The sequence below is a fragment of the Microcaecilia unicolor genome, chromosome 8, assembly GCF_901765095.1.
Source record: "Microcaecilia unicolor chromosome 8, aMicUni1.1, whole genome shotgun sequence".
Classification (NCBI taxonomy): domain Eukaryota; kingdom Metazoa; phylum Chordata; class Amphibia; order Gymnophiona; family Siphonopidae; genus Microcaecilia; species Microcaecilia unicolor.
The window spans coordinates 4,681,817-4,703,829 of record NC_044038.1 but is presented as its reverse complement, the minus strand read 5'-3'; the positions used below and the strand labels follow the sequence as shown (position 1 = coordinate 4,703,829).

The 22,013-nt window shown below is 42.0% G+C and overlaps 2 protein-coding genes across 2 annotated transcripts in view; one reads left to right on the top strand and one right to left on the bottom strand.

Annotated features, from left to right (window-relative positions):
* The window catches only part of HAGHL (hydroxyacylglutathione hydrolase like), a 39,560-nt gene extending 38,529 nt beyond the window's left edge, over positions 1 to 1,031 (bottom strand). Inside the window, exon 1 of the mRNA XM_030212329.1 lies at positions 981 to 1,031. The gene's annotated coding sequence lies outside the window, so the exon portion shown is untranslated. The remainder of the gene's footprint in view (positions 1 to 980) is intronic.
* HAGH (hydroxyacylglutathione hydrolase) lies at positions 492 to 21,665 on the top strand. Its single transcript, XM_030212331.1, has 9 exons — positions 492 to 601; positions 6,032 to 6,213; positions 6,389 to 6,453; positions 9,976 to 10,093; positions 11,881 to 11,989; positions 12,467 to 12,570; positions 15,420 to 15,521; positions 17,603 to 17,682; positions 20,093 to 21,665. The coding sequence occupies exons 1-9, from the start codon at positions 529 to 531 to the stop codon at positions 20,190 to 20,192; spliced, it is 933 nt and encodes a 310-aa protein (XP_030068191.1). The 5' UTR covers positions 492 to 528; the 3' UTR covers positions 20,193 to 21,665.
* Positions 21,666 to 22,013: the final 348 nt, after the last annotated feature.

The window sequence follows — 22,013 nt, the reverse complement described above, 5'->3', positions numbered from 1 at the left end:
AAGAGCTTACAATCTAAATTACCAGAGACTAGCAGAGCTGCCAAGTTACCCATTCCAGGAAGGAGACTCTTTGGCCCGTCCTGGTTTTAAAACTTACATCCCAAAGCAGTGTGGGACTTGTAGTCCATGATTCTACCCATTGAAATCAGTGCTGCAGGGACCATAATGCACCAGGACCGGCCAAACAGTCTCCCTCCTGGAATGTATTTATTTATTGCATTTGTACCCCACATTATCCCACCTTTTTGCAGGCTCAATGGGTAACTTGGTAGCTCTGGACTAGTCAGGCACCTACAATGACTCTACTCCTATAGTATAAGGACAACTGAGAGAGAGCAAAACCCTTACAAGCAGGGACTCACTGAAACGCGCCGGCGGCCGCAAACGACGTAACAACGACCGCCTTGGTTCCGGGTAACGGACGTCATCACGCAGCAGCAGCGCGCGGTCGCTTCCTGCTGCTTTGAGAAGGAACAGCAGGTGACTGAGGCGCGTTTTGTGTGACGTCACGGAGGGGCGGGGCTGGCTATGAGGTTCGGTCGCTCCGGGTTCAAGCTCTGCGCTCGGGCTTTGCTGGGTGGCGCCGGCGGGTTCGGCGGAGGTACGTTCGGTTCAACCGGAACCTGCTGCGGCCTTTCTGGTCGTTACATCTCCGAGAGGGCGAAGGAGGACCCTCCCCTCCCCCCCCCCGGTTGCGTTCTGGTTCCCTTCCTGAGGGCTGCGGGCCGTTCCGGCTGCGGTTGGGGCCTTTGTTGCTGCTGCTGCAACGTGCCTGAAAGGCCCCCCCCAGGCCCCCCCCCCCCCCCCCCCAGCTCAGCATGTCACTGTCAGGGCACTGGGTGAACCCTCAGCCTTACATCCCCCTCTATTCAATTTAAAACCCTAATCTGGACTTCGCCCCCCCCCCCCCCACCCCGGAAATAATGTCTTTATTGTGTATCTCACACAAATAATAAGAGCAGCTTTCATAAATCATTTACCTAAATGAGCTGCTTGGAAATTTCCCCAACCTTGAACCTCTTTCTGCAGGAAAAAGTACCTGTCAGTGGTTCTTGTTTGTGTGGCTGTCAGGATCTATTCTTTTGCTTTTGGCTGTAGCTGCTCTTTGCTGTCCCTTCTCCACCCAAAGCTGATGCCCTGGGAAGCTGCCTAGTCTTGCCTAATGGTTAAGACCTTGTGATCTTAGGCCAATCACTTCGCTTACCATTGCCTCAGGTACAGAATTAGATTGCTAGTCATCTGGAGCATGGAACGGGTGTTGCCAGGTAGTCGTGGGAACATAATCATGTTTTGCTTAAAAAAAACAAGCAATATCAGTTCCTAAAAATAATTCCAATTTTTTAAATGTCTTATTAAAGAAGTATGTCCCGGGTGTCAGAAGGCAGCCCTAGTACAGGGACGGTGCATGTTGTCATTAACTTCTTCCATAGCCCAATGAGGAAACGAAAGAGGACAGGAAAAAGCGGGATTGAGCGCCGGCTGACGCACTTACTTGCGATGTTATCACGGCGACAGTTGTGTGAAATCGGCGGTATATCAGAGTCAAAAGAAAAAAAGAACAAGCCAAAAGCAAGCTACCTGCAAGTTCAGAGAAAAAGCTTCAACTTCAAAAAAAAATAACAAGTCCAAACTTGTGGGAAATAAGCTAAGTTGGCAACACTGGCAGGGAAATCCTTACTGTATCTGAATAGAACTCATCTTGTGCTACTACTGAAAATGGCATAAAGGAAATCCAAAATACCTTCCTTTTCTCCCCTCTCTAAGCCACTTTGATTCACTGGAAATAATCTGAATAAATATTTCAAAATAAAACTGGTAATCCTTTTCTCTCCCTGACACAGATGTTTATTTAATTAAAAATATCCAGTCTGTGTACAAACATTTCCCTCTCTTCTGTTTCATGGTGTCCCACCTAGGAACTTTCTAATGATAGCAGTTATGAATCAAACATGTTGATCTCTGTTTTCAGTTGTAAAATTGCTAGGATATTAAGCTTGATATTAAGTTCTATGTAAAGATGGTCAAGCCAGTAATCTTTACAGCCAGACAGATGAGTTCTTTTGTAGACTCATGCCTGCATATTTGTCAAACCCAGTAACTAATTTCTAGATTTAGTACCCTGATTCGGGATGCTTTGTATTTATTTTAAAATTTTTTAATGCATGATCAGTAAACACAAACACATCGTGGAACTTCTGCTAGAGACATCATGCTGGAGTGATCTGTTCTCCAGGTGGCAACCAATAGATTTCTTGTCTGTTGACTGGTTTTCATTTGCTACCCTGTGACTGCTGAAGATTTATATCTAAAGTACACCCTACTGCATTTGTGGATTTGTTTTGGCACTAGTGAGACCTCTCATAAACTGCCTAAACTATAGCTGACTTTCTAACTTTAGCCAAGTAGTTATCTGGGCACTGGTCTGAATGTAGTGGTAACCAGATAAGTGTCAGTGGCTGCTTTATACCTGAATATTCAGCACCAGTATCTGGGTTAAAAAAAAACCCATAGGTCCGTGTTTAAAAAAAAACACCAAACTTTCCAAAAACAGAACCAACTACATGTTTCATGTGGGCTGTTTGTGTTTAAAAAAAAAACCTGATGATATTACTCCACATGTAAAAGTGCAAATACTTTTGCATAACCTGTGTGGAAGCTGATTTGGGTGGAGCCATGAAATAGGTGCTTAGGTTATAAAATACTCATCTACATATGTATTTCAGCTGCTTGTATTTACACCAGCTCTTGAACAGGTGTAAATGTGCATGACTGCATAATAGCTTCAATTTCAGCTGCTTTTGTGCTGCTATTTTACAAAGACCGTAAAGGGTCTTGTTTAAAAAAAAAAAGTCATAAGGTGGTAGAAGGATGTTTTTCAGAGAAAAACCTGCAAGTTGCCACCCTGATTTTAGAGGTTTTGCAAGGTGGACGTGCTTTGGGCAGGACATGGGTGACACCAAAACAGACATTTTTCTGCAATAATGGAACAAAATGAAAATATTGAGGGCCAAAATTAAGATATTTTTGGCTAGACCTTTTTCAGTCATGACTAAGTGACTAAAAGGTGTCCTAAATGACCAAATAGCCACTGGAGGGATTAAGGCGTAAGCCCCCCTTACTCCTCCAGTGGTCACTGATAACCTCTCAGCCCCCTAAGATGTGACAGTGACAGTACGTACTAGGCTCTGACTGCTTCAGTCCTATTAGAGCAGCAAGCAGATCACAGGAATAGCCTTGTGGTCAGTGCAGTGGAATATCCCACTCTGATTGGTACACTTGTGATAAAAAGTGTGAGGTGTGAGCCCTCCAAAAAAAAAAAAAAAAAACTAAATACCTACTGTACCCACATATAGATGACACTTGCAGACATAAGGGCTATTGTGGTGTACAGTAAGTTTTTCAGTGGGGGGGGGGGGGGGGGGGTTGGAGGGCTCCTCATACAGTATAAGGGGGCAACAGGGAAATGTGTACCTGGGACCATTTATGTGAAGTCCACTGCAATGCTCCCTAGGGTGCCCCACTGCTCTGCTGGGATGTCTGTGTGGCCAGTATACTGTGAATGCTGGCTCCTCCATCCCAATGGCTTGTTTTTGTGCATTTTTCCCTTGGATTTTTTTTTTAAGGTTCTAAAAAATAGACACACTGGCCATTTTTTAAATAAAAAGTTGGATGTTTTTCTGGTTTGAAAATGGCCATGTTCACATCTGGATTTTTGGACGTTTTGCAAAACATCCAGAATTGAATTTAGACATATCGACAATGCCCTTCCATGTAATTTGTAAGTTTATGTTTTGAAAATGACTACCACACCTAAATGTCTTGGTGCAGTCAGAGATTAAGGGGCTCATTTTCAAAGCACTTACTTACAAAGTTCCATACATTACTATGAGGTGTATTTTCAAAGCACTTAGACGTACAAAGTTACATAGAGGCATAATTTCAAAGCACAGACCAAAGTTCCATAGTAACCTATGGAGCTTTTTAAGTCTAAGTGCTTTGAAAATGAGCCCCTATCTAACTTTGTAAATCTAAGTGCTTTGAAAATACGCCTCTAAATATCTTGAGGTGATTTAGATTCACAACAATATGTACACAGCCATTGGTAGAAAATGCCTTTCAATAAATTTCATTGTAAATATAAAATTCCTCATGGAAATGTGTGGGTGACATTCAGGCTCATTTTCAAAGCACTTAGCCTCCCAAAGTTCCATAGAAACCTATGGAACTTAGCCTCCCAAAGTGCTTTGAAAATATGCCTTTTTGTTTCTCTGTGACATAGGTATGTTGGTCACGTATCTGATGATACAAAATCTGGTGCAGAGAGTTGTTGAGTCTGCGAGCTGTTCTTAGCTAAAGAGCTGTATATCAGTTTATAGGCACCCAGATGATGTTATTCCATGGTATTAAATTGACTATCACTTATTGCTTGCTGTAATGGTTTAAGCAGCAGCTTGCAGAATGTTCATAAAGTGTTGCCAAATATGTGGTCAGGAGTTTTAGCATGACATTTCTGCCGGACTGTTTTTGACTTTTGAGATTTATTATGATTTATTGATTTCCAGCGCCGTATGCCTGGAATAGACTAAATCGCCACGTTAAGTTCTGTCTGTGACCATATTTAAATCTAGGCTAAAAGCCCACCTTTTTGAAGATGTTTCTAACTCACCTGTTCAGTAGCTATATCTGCGTTAATCAGTCCCACAATAAATAACTCCCTAATCCCTTTTTTGTCCTGTTTGTCTGTTAAGCACATATGGTCTCATACGTGTTTTATATACAGTCCTGTACATGGGATAGGAGGTAGTGTCCTATTGTGAATTAAAAACTGGTTAAAAGATAGAAAACAGAGTAGGGTTAAATGGTCAGTATTCTCAATGGAGAAGGGTAGATAGTGGGGTTCCCTAGGGGTCTGTGCTGGGACCGCTGCTTTTTAACGTATTTATAAATGATCTAGAGATGGGATTAACTAGTGAGGTAATTAAATTTGCTGACGACACAAAGTTATTCAAAGTTGTTAAATCGTAACAGGATTGTAAAAAATTACAAGAGGACCTTACGAGACTGGGAGACTGGACGTCTAAATGGCAAATGACGTTTAATGTGAGCAAGTGCAAAGTGATGCATGTGGGAAAGAGGAACATGAATTATAGCTACTTCATGCAAGGTTCCATGACAGGAGTCACTGACCAGGAAAGGGATCTAGGCATCATTGTTGATGATACATTGAAACCTTCACAGTGTGCTGCTGTGGCTAAGAAAGCAAATAGAATGTTAGATATTATTAGGAAAAAAAATGGTAAACAAAAATGAGGACGTTATAATGCCTTTGTATCGCTCCATGGTGCAACTGCACCTCGAATATTGTGTTCAGTTCTGGTCACCACATCTCAAAAAAGATATAACGGAATTAGAAAAGGTACAGAGAAGAGCGACGAAAATGATAGTGGATGGGACGACTTCCCTATGAGGAAAGGCTAAAGCGGCTAGGTCTTCAGCTTGGAGAAAAGACGGCTGAGGGGAGATATGATAGAGGTCTATAAAATAATGAGTGGAGTGGAACGGGTAGACCTGAATCGCTTGTTTACTCTTTCCAAAAGTACTAGGACTAGGGGCCAAGCAATGAAGCTACAAAGTAGTAAATTTAAAATGAATCAAAGAAAGTTTTCTTCACTCAACATGTAATTAAACTCTGTAATTCGTTGCCAGAGAATGTAGTAGAAGCAGTTAGCTGAGAGGGGTTTAAAAAAGGTTTGGGTAGCTTCCTAAAAGAAAAGTCCATAAGCCATTATTAAAATGGACTTGGGGAAAATCCACTGCTTATTTCTGGGATAAGCAGCATAAAATGTATTGTACTGTTTTGGGATCTTGCCAGGTACTTGTGACCTGGATTGGCCACTGTTGGAAACAGGATGCTGGGCTTGATGGACCTTCGGTCTGTCCCAGTATGGCAATACTTATGTACTTACATGTACTTATGTAGAAATAAGAAGTAGTAGTAATAATTTCCTGAAATATGTTTTTGCATTTTAAGGTTATTTGGGAACTCGTTTCTTGGGAGCTCACATTGAATCTGATTTTAGAAATTCTAAACTGGTTACTCAGTCAGACATGAAAGTGGAACTACTTCCAGCATTAACCGATAATTATATGTATCTCCTTATTGATGAGGAAACGAAGGAGGCAGCTGTTGTGGACCCAGTACAACCCCAAAAGGTAACTGGTGAAATCTGAGCTCTTGCTTTCCATTAATTTGCTCTGATTGGACTGAGCCAGCGCACTGGGAGCAGTGTAGTGTATATTGGTGCTGTTGAGTCTGGCTCTTGTGTATTGCTCTGAGTCTATATGCAGTGCATTTACACATTTCATTGTGTTCTTTGGTTTTCTTAAGGTTGTGGATGCTGTCAAGAAGCACGGGGTTAATCTGACTACAGTCCTTACCACTCATCACCACTGGTAAATTTAATTCTGAAATTTCACTTCTTTTTGTGAGTAGCAGGTTCATAGAAACATAGACAAATGTAGGAAGATAAAGACCATATGGCCTATCCAGTCTGCCCATTCATGCCATCTACTCTCCCTATCACTCCATTATTTTCTTTATTCAGGTCCTTTTTCCATTCTTTGAAGGATGTTCTTTTGACTCTAATAGCCTCTTTCACTTCACCTTCATGCTGGCTGCTGTTTACTCATCTTTGTAAACATGTGGAATGCATTTGGTCTGGGCTTCCAAGATGGTATTTTTAAACAACATCCATGCCCGATTTAAAGTCTTAACCTTTGCAGCTGATTCTTTTAGCATAGGTGCCCTTTTGCGAGTTAAATGCTGGTACAGTAGATTTCCTTTGTGACTTATCTCCAGATATTAGCCCAAATGTTTCTGTCACACATGAACTTTACCCTACTACAACTTCACTCTGTATTTTGTTCATACCAGAATTGGCGATCGCCTAATGGTATTATGTAAGCCACATTGAGCCTGCAAAAATGTGGGATACAAATGTAACAAATAAATAAATTTGATCATATTATGATCACTGTTTTCTAGTGGACCCAACACTGTTTCCTCTCATACTATGCCCTACGTTCCACTAAGGACTATAAATAAAATAGCTGGCCCTCTTGTCTGTTCCTAGACCAGTTGCTTCAAGAATCAATTATTTATTCTGTCTAGGAATTTTACTTCTCTAGCACTCCCTGATGTAACATTTATCCAGTCAATATTTATTTATTCATGACATTTATACCCCATATTAGCCCGAAATAAATTCAAGTTCAATGTGGCTTACAAACAATAAAGTGAATAAAACATAATAATGTACAGAATATAACAATAAGTTCAAGAAGCAAATTAATACATGTGCAGCTTTTCTAATTTCTTTAAATATTTCATCTGTTTGTTCTGTCCTGGCGGACAGTAGTATAACCCTACCATAGAAACAGAAAGTGTAGGCAGATAAAGACTATGGGGCTTATTTTCAAAGCACTTAGCCTCCCAAAGTTACTACTACTATTTAGCATTTCTATAGCGCTACAAGGCATGGAACTTTGGGAGGCTAAGTGCTTTGAAAATATGCCTCCAAATGGCCTATCCAGTCTGCCCATCCATGCCATCTGCTCTCCGTATCACTCCCTTAGAGATCATGTCTCTCTCTTGAATTCAGATACTGTTTTTACATAGTAACATAATAGATGACGGCAGAAAAAGACCTGCACGGTCCACTTCCACCGGGAGGCCGTTCCACAAATTCACCACTCATTCCGTGAAGAAATATTTCCTCAGGTCTATCCTCTTTCACCTTCATCCTATGCCCTCTCATTGCAGAGCTTCCTTTCAGTTGAAAGAGACTCGCCCCCTGTGCATTTATACCATATCATATCTACTCTCTCCCGCTTCTCTTCCAGTGAGATAGTATACTGTTTCCCTTCACACGCGGAATTTCTATCCATAAGGATTCCACGCTGTTATCTGTTTCATATAGAATGTTTATTTTGTTTGACTCAGTTCCCTCTTTAACCTATAGCGCAACCCACCCCCCACCCCCCCCCCTCCAATTTGATCCTCTCTATCACTGTGATAGAATTTGTACCCTATTAACACAGTGTCCCATTGATTGTTCTCTTTCCACCAGGTCTCTGAGATGCCTATTATATCTACCTCATCATTTAGTGCTATATATTCTAACTCTCAAATCTTATTTTTTAGGCTTCTAGAATTTGTATACAGACACCTCAAATTGTGTTTTTTCCTTGTGTGTACAAGCTGCTTTGACGTTGACAGGGATAATTTGCATCCTTTACTCTGTCCCCCCCATTAAACACTCCTGGCTTTCTTTCACCATTGTTGAAACCTCTCTATTGGAGTTCCCTAAATATCGTGTTTCAATAGTATCCTTCAAGGATACTTCACACCAAACCATCATCTTTCCCGCCATTTTAGTCTAAAAGCTGCACTATCTCCTTTTTAAATGTTAGCGCCAGCAGCCTGGTTCCATCCGGTTAAGGAGTTCATCCTTTTGGAATAGGTTCCCCCTTTTCCAGAATGTTACCCAGTTCCTAACAAATCTAAATTCCTCTTCTTGGCACCATCGTCTCAACCATGTATTGAGAGTTTGGAGCTCTGCCAGCCTTTTGGTCCTGAGCGTGGAAGGGGAGCATTTCCAAAAATACTACCCTGGAGGATCTGGATTTCAGATTTCTACCTGAGCCTAACTCCCCGCCCCCCCTTTTACAAAGCCGCAGTAGTAATGCTGACAAAGCTCATTCAAAGTGAATGGGCTGTGTTGGCATTGCCGCACAGCTTTGTAAAAAAAAAGGGGAGGGGGGGTAAATTTGGCTTCCAGAAACCCCATTTTCCTGTGCCATTGGTACCCATATGTACCAAAACAGCTGTCTCCTACCCAGCCCTGTCTAAAATCCTATCTAGGTGATGCATGAGGTCCACCACTTTTGCACCAGGCATGCAAGTGACCAGGCGATCCTCACGTTCACTATTCACCCAGCTATCCTAATGCCTAATGATCGAATCATTAACTACAACAGCTGTCCTAACACTTCCTTCTTGGGCAGAAGCTTCTGGAGACACATCCTTGGTGCGAGAGGATATTGCATCCCTTGATAGGCAGATCCTGGCTACAGGATTACTTCCTACTTTACCAGGGTGATGCTTTCCTTTTAGGAGGCCTTCCTCCTCCAAAGTACCACAGGGGCAGCCACACTGAAAGTAGAACTTCTCTACAACGTCCATGTAGGTCTCCTCTGTGTACCTCTGTTTCTCCCTCAGCTCCAGGTCTGCCACTCTAGCCTCAAGAGAACAGACTCATTCTCCAAGAGCTAGGAGCTCTTTGCATCAAGCACACACATATGACCTCTCACCAACTGGGAGATAATCATGCATGTGACATGCAGTGTAACAGACTGTATAGCATTCCTCTTGCTGCTGGACTGCTGTCTACATCTTAGTATTATTGAGTTGTTTAGTTAATTAAAACTTGTTAAGATACTAGAGACATTAGACTAATATAAAGAGCCTTAAGATTATATGGTATATTGTGTAATTTATTTAGTATTTGCTTCTCAGAAAGTAATGAAATGTAAATAAAACTCTGTAGTGAATACGCCCTTCTTGTTATTCTAAATTAAGATTATAAATGAAGAGATGTGTTAGGGGTGGTTGGGTATGAAGACTGAACCAGGCTCTGCTGTGCTTTCTAGACGCTACCTGTTAATGCTGTAAAATGGATATTTGTCTTATAATGGAGATAAAGTTGCAGTAGTTTGTATATGCATAACGTTCTCTGTAGTGTTCAGTTTTACTCTTTTACTGTCTAGGATACATTTACTGGGATTTGGCAACTGTATGAATGCATTAGGGTAACCAGAAAGGATAAACTGGGTAAAAATGTGTGACACTGCTTGAAGCTTCTACATCTTAGTAACATCTTCCTGTCCTTGAAGAAGTCCGTTTTGACCTTGTAGGGACCATGCTGGAGGCAATGAGAAGCTTGTGAAGCTAGTATCTGGGTTAAGAGTGTATGGAGGGGACAGCAGAGTTGGAGCGCTCACACAGAAAGTAACACACCTTATGACATTTAAGGTAAAACAACTAATCTGAGTCTTACAAGTATCTGTAAATAGAAGCAAGGTCTTCAGATTGGCACAGTTGTACAGCACTTATGCTGCAGGTAAAGGGGCATTGGGTACTTCCAGGTTTCGACAGCAGGCCTAGTTTAGAGAATCTAAAGCAGCCTTCCATCAGGAAACACTCTCAGTTGAGAAATATGAGTTTGCACAACACCAGAACACGCTGATAAGGAAGTTCTTCACTTTAGACAACTTTGAAGTGAGCTGAAGTCGGGCAAAGCACATACACTGTGGACTCTCCTGTTGTCCCCACATTTATATCCTGGTGTAGCTGTTCAGAGTAACAGGGTATAGTAAAGGATGTTGTAAATATTTCCTTTCCCAGAACTGCAGATTGCTTAAGTTTTGTACATGTGATTGTTTGATCTGGACTGGGTAAGACTCCCATTTCTCCTTCAGCTACACCTTCCTGTACATTTGTACTCTTAACAGCCCTCACTGCAATGCCTCATTCATTATTTCATGGCCCAGTGCTGCACCTTTTTCTGAAGTTGCACAAATGCCTTTCTCACTAGATTACAATTCAGTGCCAGAAGGTGTATATTACAGATAACAGTCTGTGACATTATTAGGAAAGAAAATCTAGTTCTCTGCAGTTGAACAGAACTTCCACCCAGGACTAATAAAGCCTCCATTCAGGAGATGTGCTACAGTAAAGGAATCTCCAAACAGAAAAGAATGAGCTGGGCACATGCATGACCATAGACCCCAGTGCTCTGAAGCAAATGCAGGTGCAGCGATTATTGTCGGACTAGCACCCGCGTTTGCTGAAAGGGCTCGAGCGCAGGGAACAACGAGCACCCTGGCTCACACTGCAAGTCCCGTGCAAATGCATGCTAACGAGTCCATTACCTATTCCTCCCTAATACTTGGAGGACGGCTTGCCAAAGAAGGGCGCTCCTCCCACTGCAAATCCTACGCCAGCTCGGAGCTGGCATTAGGGCTTGTGAAGTAGCCCAGCTGTTACAGCCCTGGTGCTTCGATGGACTCAGACCCCCCTCACCCCCCCCAAAGACTTTCATTCCTGGTGGTCCAGTGGACCTCAGACCCCCCCACCCCCCTGTAAAAAGATAAAAACCTAGTCATCCAGTGGAACCCTTGGCTGGAATCTCCCCCGCCCCAAAGACTATGGCTTACCTTGAAGAAGAAGAAGGAGGAGGGAAGGAGCCCTCTTCCCTCCTCCTGCTGGGTATGTCATCAAAATGGTGGCGCCCTGCCCAGTGTATTGGGGCCATAGTGATCTTAAGCCTTCTATCTTTCCAGAAAGTAGGGTTAAGCTATAAACTGAGATTTAAATATTAACTCCTCCAAAAATTTGCATCTTAATGAACCAGTTCTCTTCTGTTTGACACTTTCTGCAAGAAGAGGATGAGTTGTGGGATGAAGGATCACTAAGATTTCCATGAAAAAGTGGAACTGTGCTAGTCTCAGATCCAGAGTTTAAAGGCCACCCACTCCTGCTTTTAGTCTATGGCTTGGTAGTGATCTAGTTATTGCAAACCCAGAGATGCAGTGGGATAAACCCAGGCCAGCCTCAGGCTGTCCTGGTGTCCAGAGAGCCAGAGCTGACCCAGGGCTGCCTGGATGGAATTTAGGACTTTGGCACAGGAGGAAGAAGGGAAGAAAACAGACTGATTATGGTCCTAAAATATCCAAGCAGAAATGTAAAGCGCTTTCTGCCTCTTTTAAAAATTATATATCTATTTTGTATATAATGTTATATTACTGTATTGTTTATAGGTGGGATCTCTCAATGTGAAGTGCTTATATACCCCATGTCACACATCTGGACACATCTGCTATTTGGTGATGAAACCAAACAGTTCTGAGCCACCCGCTGTTTTCACAGGTCAGGGCTTTATTTCTCCTGGGTGTGTTACTGATGTATGCGTCTGTATCACTTGAGGGGCCCCCAACTAGGTGCTGTGTCATCCAAGATACTACTTCCGATTGGTTTGAAAATGTTGTATGGAGTGAAAATTACAACACAAGAACTGCTTGCTTACAGGTTGATAAGACCATGAAATCATCGTATTAATGACATCATAAACCTCTTAAACTAATTCTCTTGCTGTAATTACATTATTTGCAGCTCGGAAGAGCTTCAGTATCCTTGCCCACAACTGTCGGAGTAAATTGCAAGACTTAGGCAGATAATATTTATTTATTTAATAACATGCATTACTCATTCAATATGAGCTCAAAGCAACATACATATGAAAAACACAACGTACAGTGTGCAAACAGAATAAAATAAACGAACAGCAGAATATTGGTTATTATATATAAATATATCTAATTCCTTAGTGGCATATAATTGTTTCAGGTGATACGCTGTTTGTAGCTGGCTGTGGAAAGTTCTTTGAAGGAACTGCAGAAGAGATGTATAAAGCTCTGATTGACATTTTGGGCCGACTTGCGCCGGAAACAGTGAGTCTGTCTTTTCCAATTCTAAAATCTAATGCAGTGGTGAAAAACATTTTAAGAGTGTAGTAAAGTCCAATGTATTACTTAAAGCCCCGTTTTACAAGGGGTGTCTGAGCTGTAAATGTTAACCTGTTCCAGCCTATTTTACAAAAGGCCTGTTGAATGCAAAATAGACAGGGCTGTAGGAAATACATGTAGATTTCCCTGTATGTGAAGCAGGAACAACCATCACTATAAAGCTTACACACTTACAAAAAAAGAGTGTAAATTATACTATTTGGTTTTCTGCCAGGTATTTGTGACCTGGATTGGCCAGTGTTGGAAACAGGATACTGGGCTCAATGTACCTTCGGTCTGTCCCAGTATGGCTATTCTTATGTTCTTAAGTATCACTAGTAATTGCCTATCGCTCATGTGTGATCTGTTCTTACTTGAATGAATTCTATCAAAAAGGCGGTACATAAATCCTAATAAATAAAATAAGTTTTCACTTGCCCTCCTTAACATCATTGTCTAAGGTTATAACTGATATGTATGCCATCTATTGTGTTTTAGACCCTGGACCATCTAATTGGGTTATTTTACCTATTCATGGATGGGTGGCCCTGATATTTTTGGTGGTGAATAAAGTCTTTGATGGGTTGCTCCCTTGCTTCTGGAAGCAAGCAGTGGTTAGACCCATATTAAAGAAGCTGTCATTGGATAAGACGATTTCTGCAATCTACCATCCAATTTCGAATTTATGTTTGGTGGTGAAAATTAAGAAAAGGTGGCTTTGAATCAGTTAGTTTCCTTTTTTGGATTCCGCTAATTGTTGACATCTGAGACAGTCAGGCTTTCGAGGGGTAATAGTACAGAGTCGGTTTTAGCAGCTTTCTTGAGTGATGTTCACCCCTTCAAAGAAATGCAATAGATTGGTGAGACAAGATTTCCCTTCACTAAATCCATGTTGACTTTGTCTCATTAATCCATGCTTTTGAATATGCTCTGTAATTTTGTTCTTCATAATAGTCTCTACCATTTTGCCCGGCACCGATGTCAGGCTCACCAGTCTATAATTTCCTGGATCCCTTCTAGAACCTTTTTAAAATATTGGCGTTATATGAGCCACCCTCCAATCTTCCGGTACCAATCTTGATTTTAAAGATAAATTTCATATTACTAACAATAGTTCATGTTTCAATTCTATCAGTACACTGGGATGAATACCATCTGGTCCAAGAGATTTATGGTTTATTAAAATTGGCTATACCACTCTGGCTGCCATGGCAGAGCACAGCAGTGTACAATCTAAAAACAATTAGAAAAAGGAAAAGAACTCATTAATGGGGGAAGGGAATGGAACTTGATATACCGCCTTTCTGTGGTTTTTGCAACTACATTCAAAGCGGTTCAAACCATGTACGACCACCTGAACTTCCGGAAAGCACTAAAAACCAATCTGTTCAAAAGGGCATACCCATCCGCCCCAACCTAAGTGCCTAAACCTTGCAACACAACGAAACCAAAGCTCGTAACAGCCTCTATGCAACTCTTCCCCTCTACAATTCCCCAATGTGCCTATAACACATGAACCTTATTCATCTACTACAACTCTCTGTATTTTTTTCACTACCGGAAATGGCGATTGCCTCTACGGTATTATGTAAGCCACATTGAGCCTGCAAATAGGTGGGAAAATGTGGGATAAAAATGCAACAAATAAATACAAATAAAATAAATATATAGCTACTTATTTGTACCTGGGGCAATGGAGGGTTAAGTGACTTGCCCATAGCCAGAAGGAGCTACAGTGTGAATTGAACCCAGTTCCCCAGGATCAAAGTCCCCTGCACTAACCACAAGGCTACTCCTTCACTCCTAAGATTGGAAAGACATGCATTCAAAACGGGAGAGAGTAGAGGAAAAATCAAAAACCATAAACGAGAAGGTTTCAGAGGTCCTTGCTGTATCACCCTGGCCTGTCTGATGAAGTTTGGTCTCCAAAGGCTTGTTTAAAGAGCCAGGTCTTCAAATTAGTCTTTGTACTGCTATGGATTTACAGCTTGGCTCACTGACACAGACTACTCAATAATTACCGTGAATTCTTTTGGATTCGTATTAGGTAAATGAAACCTTTATTAGCGGTGCTAAATTCTACAGTGATTAAGATATATGCAATGGTTAAACAATCATTACATCACTGGTCTCTACATCTAAGCCCATTTTATATACCTTAATCAGTGTAGAATTTAGCACCTCTAATAAAGGTTTCATTTATCTAATATGAATCCAAAAGAATTCACAGTAATTATTGAGTAGTCTGTGTCAGTGAGACAGGCTGTAAATCCATAGCAGTACAGTCTTGAAAGGCTTCAAGATCACTGCGAAGAGGAAGGCAAAATGGAACAACAAAATAGAAAATATTGAAAAACTGGAGTCTTTTGAAGACTAGGGTCTGTGTCATCAGATGCAGGAAAATCTGAAATGTTATTTATTTGCCATTCAGTTGTAACAGTTAGTGCTTATGTACTAACAAAAGCAGGAGCCTTGCAAACTGATGAATCCAGAATTCTCAATGTAGTAAACTGAAATAAAACAAAATGAAGAAAAGAAGATGATACCTTTTTTTAATTGGACTAACAATGCATTTTTGATTAGCTTTCGAAAGCAATACCTTCTTCAGACCAGAGATATATTAAGCTAGTCCAATAAAAAAAGGTATCACCTTATTTCTATTTTTTACCTTTAAAAGTGGACTAACGTGGCTACCCTACCACTTTACTCAAGAATTCTGAATCAGTTTCTAGAAATGCGTTGCTGGTGGTTTTCTTGCGAATTACGTAGTACGTTTCTGTATTTTTCTGTTGCAGAGAGTTTACTGTGGCCATGAATATACAATCAATAACTTAAAGTTTGCACGACATGTGGAACCACACAACAGTGCCATCAAAGAAAAATTAGCTTGGGCAAAGGTAAATGCGACATTAGCAATGAGCTCTGTGCCTACTTCTGGTGATTAGCCAAGACTCCCTGACACATGAACTGGGGGAAAAGCCTTTAGTCCACTGTTCTTCATTGCAAGGCCTGAAGACCAGTAGCAGCCTCCATTGACTGAGTGTGGCCTCCTGATCCTTTCCCCAGCTGCCATTCTGTATAATAGCTGTACCATTTAAAATACTTGAAAACCATTCTATCCAGTTGTACTAGGCAGTGTACAAGTTAAACGTACAGAATCGCATAAAAAACAAAACAATAGAGATACTAAAAACAATTACAAAGAATATCTTGTGTTTTCACTATCCCTTAGCCCCCACAGGGAGGGAAAACACTACAGCCTCATAGGCTGTAAAAAAATAATAAGAGAGAGAAGCAGACTTAGGTGTTTTGGCGCAACCAGAAAATAAATCTTTATTGGTATATCACTAAGTCAGATACAAAATAATTATTCTCTCTCTGGCGAACGTTGTCAGACAACAGCGCCACATGCGAATACTGGCTAACAAATTCTGCTCAGCTCACACCTCTCTCTGTGATAGCAGAGAGAAGTGTGAGCTGAGCAGAATTTGTTAGCCAGTATTCGCATGTGGCGCTGTTTCGCTTCTCCCAAATCATGTGATTTCTCCCAAACTAGAAATCAGAAACATGCCTGTGCCATTTGTGGATTTTCCTGTATTATACCAATCTCTCCTGATGTGTGTTCACGTGAACACTCAGTGGCCATTGGCTAATTAGCTACCAGTAGTGCATGCAAACTAAAACCAATACCCTTGTGTCCTCTCTCTGTCTCTCACCCTACAAATGAGGCTCACTGTGTCCTCAGTCTGTCAGCAACTCCCAAGGTTACATCCACCTTATATGAAAGACATTACACAGCTCCAGCCAAATGTGCATCTGTGAAGTGTCTGTTCTCAGCTCCTGAGAAAAGCACTGTATGTTACAAAGATGCTAACTTGTTAGGCCAATTTGTGAGAGCCAAACTGAGAAAAGTAAGGCCTTAGTAGCAGGCCTAGCCCTTAGGAATATACAGGCCTAGCATAGGAAGGAATAAACAATCTTAATCTTGAGAAAAGTTTGTCATACTGTGAGCAACCTTGGACAATTAATCTGAGAAGGCCTGAGGGGGAAAAAAGAACGCTTTCAAATGTTTCCTGCACTGGAGCATTGATGTCATCATAAGTAATTCAGTCGGTAACGTGTTCCTCGTAAATGCACCTTCAGTCTGAAGCATTGCTGTACGATTTGTTTCCGGTCTGACACATTTAAATGACGGAAAATCTAAAAACAGTATGTCAGCAGATCGTAAATTACGAGTAGGCCGATAAAGCCTTAATGATGAAGCCAAAAGAAGTGGAGCGTCATCACTCGGGGCTTTAAAAAAATCAGTGTCAGTACCTTAAATCTAATACACCAATAAACAGGCGACCGATGTAATTCCTTCAAGGCCAATAAAACATGATCAGATTTTGACAGACTCATCAGAAGTCTGGCTGTTGAATTTTGAACAATTTGTAAAAGGTGAAGCACAGTTTTCGAAAGGCCTCAGGAGAGCAAATTAGAATAATCTAAAAGTAAGATCGTTGCTTGTAACACTGTATGAAATTAGCTTCTGATAGCAATTTTTTCTGGCATCGCAACAATCTCAGCCAAAAAAAGGCCTTCTGAATAATATTCTTTATTTGTAATTTAAAAAGGCAACTAAGGCCCTGTTGACTAAGCCGCGTTATAAGCACGTTAGCATTTTTAACACGTGTTAACCGTGTACGCACGTTAAGCTGTGTACGCGCCTACACTATCTCTTAAGGTGCCTACACGGTTAGCGCGTGTTAAAAACAGGGCCGTTAGAGTCTAATATAACTCCGAGATACCTACACGCTGAAGAAATTGCAATCTCAGTATCTGCATGTATATATATTCAGACAAATAGGGAGCAGGAAACATGCTGCCAGCCAGTAGCAGGTCCCCTGGGGAAACATCCATTTCCTAATACCTTGTTTTCCTTCTTTGCTGATATAAACTGGAGGCTAAACTATCTTACCATTATTTTTCTTTACAGGAACAGTATGACAAGGGCGAGCCCACTATACCGTCCACTATTGCAGAAGAATTTACGTTTAACCCTTTCATGAGAGTGAGGTACGTGTTTATGAGGAATTACAGTACAGAGGTCAGACCTGCCAGCCTGCTGTAAAAAAAAAAAAAAAATTTCAAAGTTCAGCTTCTCTGTAAACATTAATCTCAAATTGCAAACATGTTATACAGTCTGACATTCCAAAACCACCTCTTGTAGAAACAACCGGATTAGATTGCAATAAAAAACAAAACTTCTCCCCTTTGCTTGAAATAAAAGCATCACGTTCCTGACCTCAGCACTGGCTTCCGTCCTTCTCTTCCTTTACATCAGGGTTAAGCAATTCTGGTCCTCAGGTTTTCAGGCTATCCAGAATTAATATGCAGAAGATAGATTTGCATGCACTTCCTCCTTGGTATTCAGATCTGTATGATGCATATTCATTGTGGATATCCTGAAAACCTGACCTACCTGGGGCTCTCCAGGACTAGAATTGCCTGCCCCTGCTTTACACTATATCTCAGTTGGTTCAGCTCCTTACGCTGTCCATACTGGCTTACCTAAATTAAGCTCAGAGCAGCTGTCCTGGTGTCTTTTCTCCCACCTCTCCTTTGATTGCTCACTTGCACTGGCTAGGCCAAGTCTCGCTGGCCAGTTTACGATGCCTACATCTGCATGTTAAGGTTTGCACAGCTTTGCTTTGCTTAACTCAACTCTTCTCTCACTGTCATGTACGTAGAGCTTCGCACACACATAATTATGGTCTCTCACCTCTGGAATAAACTACAAGATGCCAAAATTTCTCTTTGCATACTGACCTTCATTTACTTACTCCTCATTCTTACTAAGGGCTCCTTTTATTAAGGTGCGCTGAAAAAAACGGGTTGCGCTAGTGTAGGCACGTGTTTTGGGCGTGCGCAGATCCGTTTTTCAGCACGCCTTTAAAAAAAGGCCTTTTTAAAAAATTTTGCCAAAAATGGACGTGCGGCAAAATAAAAATTGGCACGCGTCCATTTTGGGTCTGAGATCTTTACCGCCAGCCATTGACTTAGTGGTGAGGTCTCAAGTGGTAACCATGCGGTAATCGTCTATGCGCATAGAATGATGATTACCGCAGTTTCTGCCGCGTGCAGGAAAATAAAAACGATTTTCTGGCTCGCATGTAAAAAAACGAAATTACCACCCGGGCCTCACGGTAGCTGGGCAGTAAGTCCAAATTGATGCACATAGGTGGCATGGAGGGGCATAATCGAACGGCACCGTAAAGCGGCGCCCCAACCATATTATCGAAATAAGATAACCGGCTATCTTTCATTTCGATAATACGGTCGGAGCCGGCCAAATCTCAGCATTTGGGCCGGGTTTAGAGATGGCCGGCATTGGTTTCCGGCGAGAATGGAAACTAATGCTGGCGATCTCAAACCCGACCAAATCCAAGGCATTTGGTCGTGGGAGGAGCCAGCATTTGTAGTGCACTGGTCCCCCTCACATGCCAGGACACCAACTGGGCTCCCAGGTGCATAGCTCCCTTACCTTGGGTGCTGAGCCCCCCCAAATCCCCCCCCCTTCCAAAACCCACTCTCCACAACTCTACACCACTACCATAGCCCTAAGGGGTGAAAGGGGGCACCTACATGTGGGTACAGTGGGTTTTGGGGGGGGGGGGTTGGAGGGCTTCCATTTACCACCACAAGTGTAACAGATGTGGGGGGGCGGTGGGCCTGGGTCCACCTGCCTGAAGTGCACTGCACCCAAAAAAACTGCTCCTGGGACCTGCGTACTGCTGTCAGGGTGCTGGGTATGACATTTCAGGCTGGCATAGAAGCTGGCAAAAAAATGTTTTTAAAATTTATTTTTTTTTGGGTGGGAGGGGGTTGGTGACCACTGGGGGAGTAAGGGGAGGTGATCCCCTATTCCCTCCGGTGGTCATCTGGTCAATTGGGGCACTTTTTTGAGGCTTGGTCCTAAAAAGAAATGGACCAAGTGAAGCTAACCAAGTGCTCGTTAGAGCCGGCCTTCTTTTTTCCATTATCGGCCGAAGCCGGCCATTTCATAAACACGCCCCCGTCCCGCCTTCCGTACCCTTCCGTAACGCCCCCTTTAACTTTGGCCGGCCTGGCAACGGAAAGCAGTTGGAGCCGGCCAAAATCAGCTTTCGATTATACCGATTTGGCCGGGTTTAGGAGATGGCCGGCCATCTCCCGATTTGTGTCGGAATATGGCCGGCCTTCTCGTTCGAAAATAAGCAGGTTAGTGAAAGGGCTTCTTTATTTTGTATCACTGTGTAGCAGTTCCCTTGACTCCAGGGTACCTACAGAAATACAGGAGGCATGAATACTGGCTTTTTTTTTTTTAACAGTACAGTTGTTTGGCAGATTGATCTAACTGCTACAGTCCAGACTGTTTATATGATAAACTTTACCTGTGAAACATGAATAAAACAGCATTTTTCCCCCCCTTGAATTGTGCTGCTAGGGAGAAGGCTGTACAGCAGCACGCTGGGCAAAGCGATGCTATTGCAACGATGGGTGCCATCCGCAGAGAGAAAGATAACTTCAAGGTGCCCAGGGACTGATAGCAGCTCCAGAGATCCTGCACATTGCTGTCACTTTGTCAATTTCTCTTCTTTTGCCACTATTAAAAAAAAAATAAAGAAACAAAAACTTTTGTTTCTGTTAATGTCCTTTAAAGTAAAGCACTTCATGGCATATTTTAAAAAATGTTTAAAGAGAGTCAATAAAATTACTCTAGAATTGAATGTATAATAAGTTATGAAAAATATGCATGATTGCCTTTAAGTATGTAAACAATCTTACTTTTTCTCTGCTAAAATGTTATTTGAGCTGCACTTAACAAACCAAATGCACTACCATGGGTACAGACTATTTTACAATGTAGGTTAGAGTTAATCCCCAGATTCAGCTTTCTACATCTCATTGCCCTGTTTACAGATCGGCGCTTCTTTGGGGTTATTTAGCATTTTAAATTTAGCTAAAAATAAGTCTTGTAAGGTCTTCCGTTATTTAGCAAGTTGCCACCTAGCTCGTTTTTCAAACCTCTCGATCCACTGAATCAAAAGCAAACTGCATCGAACAGAAAGAAGTTCAGTTACAAGGAAGGTGCTAGTTGTAGACGCTGGACTGAACGTTTTAAACCATCCCTGAAAATTCTGTAATGCTGGTGCCATACCTGGGGCAGTGTTGTAATATTTAGAACTTTTCAAATGTATTTTGAGTCAACAAGTTACTGAATAACAGTAACATTCTGGAAATCTACTGTAGAACATTTTCAAACATATGAGTAAACAAGATTTTTGCAACTAAAAGCCCTTGATATATTTCTACAATTTCAAAGTCAGATTTTTTTTCCAGTAATCACGTACTGTGGAGGAGATGGGAAGGCTCGTACTGAGTGGTATGAGAGGGGAAATATGTGCCATATAGGACATTTACAGGTTCAGTTCATAGTTACAGTATTTTCATCAGATGCAAATATATCTTTAGCAACATTTCATCCAGTGGCAGTGGACCTGGGCACTTTCTTTATTATGTGCAAGTTTCTTTTATAGCTAACGAAATACAGCTAGTGTGAATGAGTGAAGGGAACAAAGGCCTGACGTAAAGGATTGTTCATCCTTCTTCCTGTCAGTGGCCGTCTCTTTTCTAGCATCCTTTCAGCTCCTTCACTGTTGCTATCGATCCATTCTTCTTTTTCACTATACCCAAGCTAAGCCACATCTTCCTTGTATCTCATCTCCTGCACTGAACCTGCCAAGGCCCCCTGAGTTCTTCCAGTGTTTAAAAGATTTCAGCACTTTGATCTGTGCCATTGTTGTCACTTTAAAGTAGGGTTTCCCAACCTTATTCTGAGATTTAAGATTCTGTTAATCCATAGCACCAAAGTAGACGCCATGTGCTGTGTTATCAATGCATTTTGTTTCTTTCTTTCCTTGCTGCTTTTTTCTCAAATTCTCTGTTGAATTTCAACTGCAGTGTATCTAATGAATGTGTTGTACAATAAAAAAAAAACATGCTGCTTCTCAATGTGATTGATTTGTTTGTTCTTGCTTCTTAAACACATCACCAAAGCTGGGGTTAACGTCCAATAACTACTTCTCTAGTGGCTGCAGGGCCGCCGAGAGGGGGGAGCAGGGGGGACAAAATTCCCCAGGCCTGGGCCTCCAAAGGGGGCCCGGCGCCGCAGTCCCACCCGCCCTCCGTCGTCGACCGTCTGCCACCGGGCTGGGCCCCCTGCATTGAAATCACAGCACCTCTCACCTCCGTGTGAAAGCGCTGCAGGCAGCAGCAGATCGCCTCCCTTCGGGCCTCCTTCCCTCCCTGTGTCCCGCCCTTGTCTGACGTAACTTCCGCGAGGGCGGGACACAGGGAGGGAAGGA

Bases quoted from the DNA above. Each gene is read 5' to 3' on its own strand.
- HAGH (XM_030212331.1), top strand. From the start codon at position 529: ATGAGGTTCGGTCGCTCCGGGTTCAAGCTCTGCGCTCGGGCTTTGCTG. The intron at 12,571-15,419 runs GTGAGTCTGTCT...TTTCTGTTGCAG, and splicing joins GCCGACTTGCGCCGGAAACA to AGAGTTTACTGTGGCCATGA. The intron at 15,522-17,602 runs GTAAATGCGACA...TTTTCTTTACAG, and splicing joins AAAAATTAGCTTGGGCAAAG to GAACAGTATGACAAGGGCGA.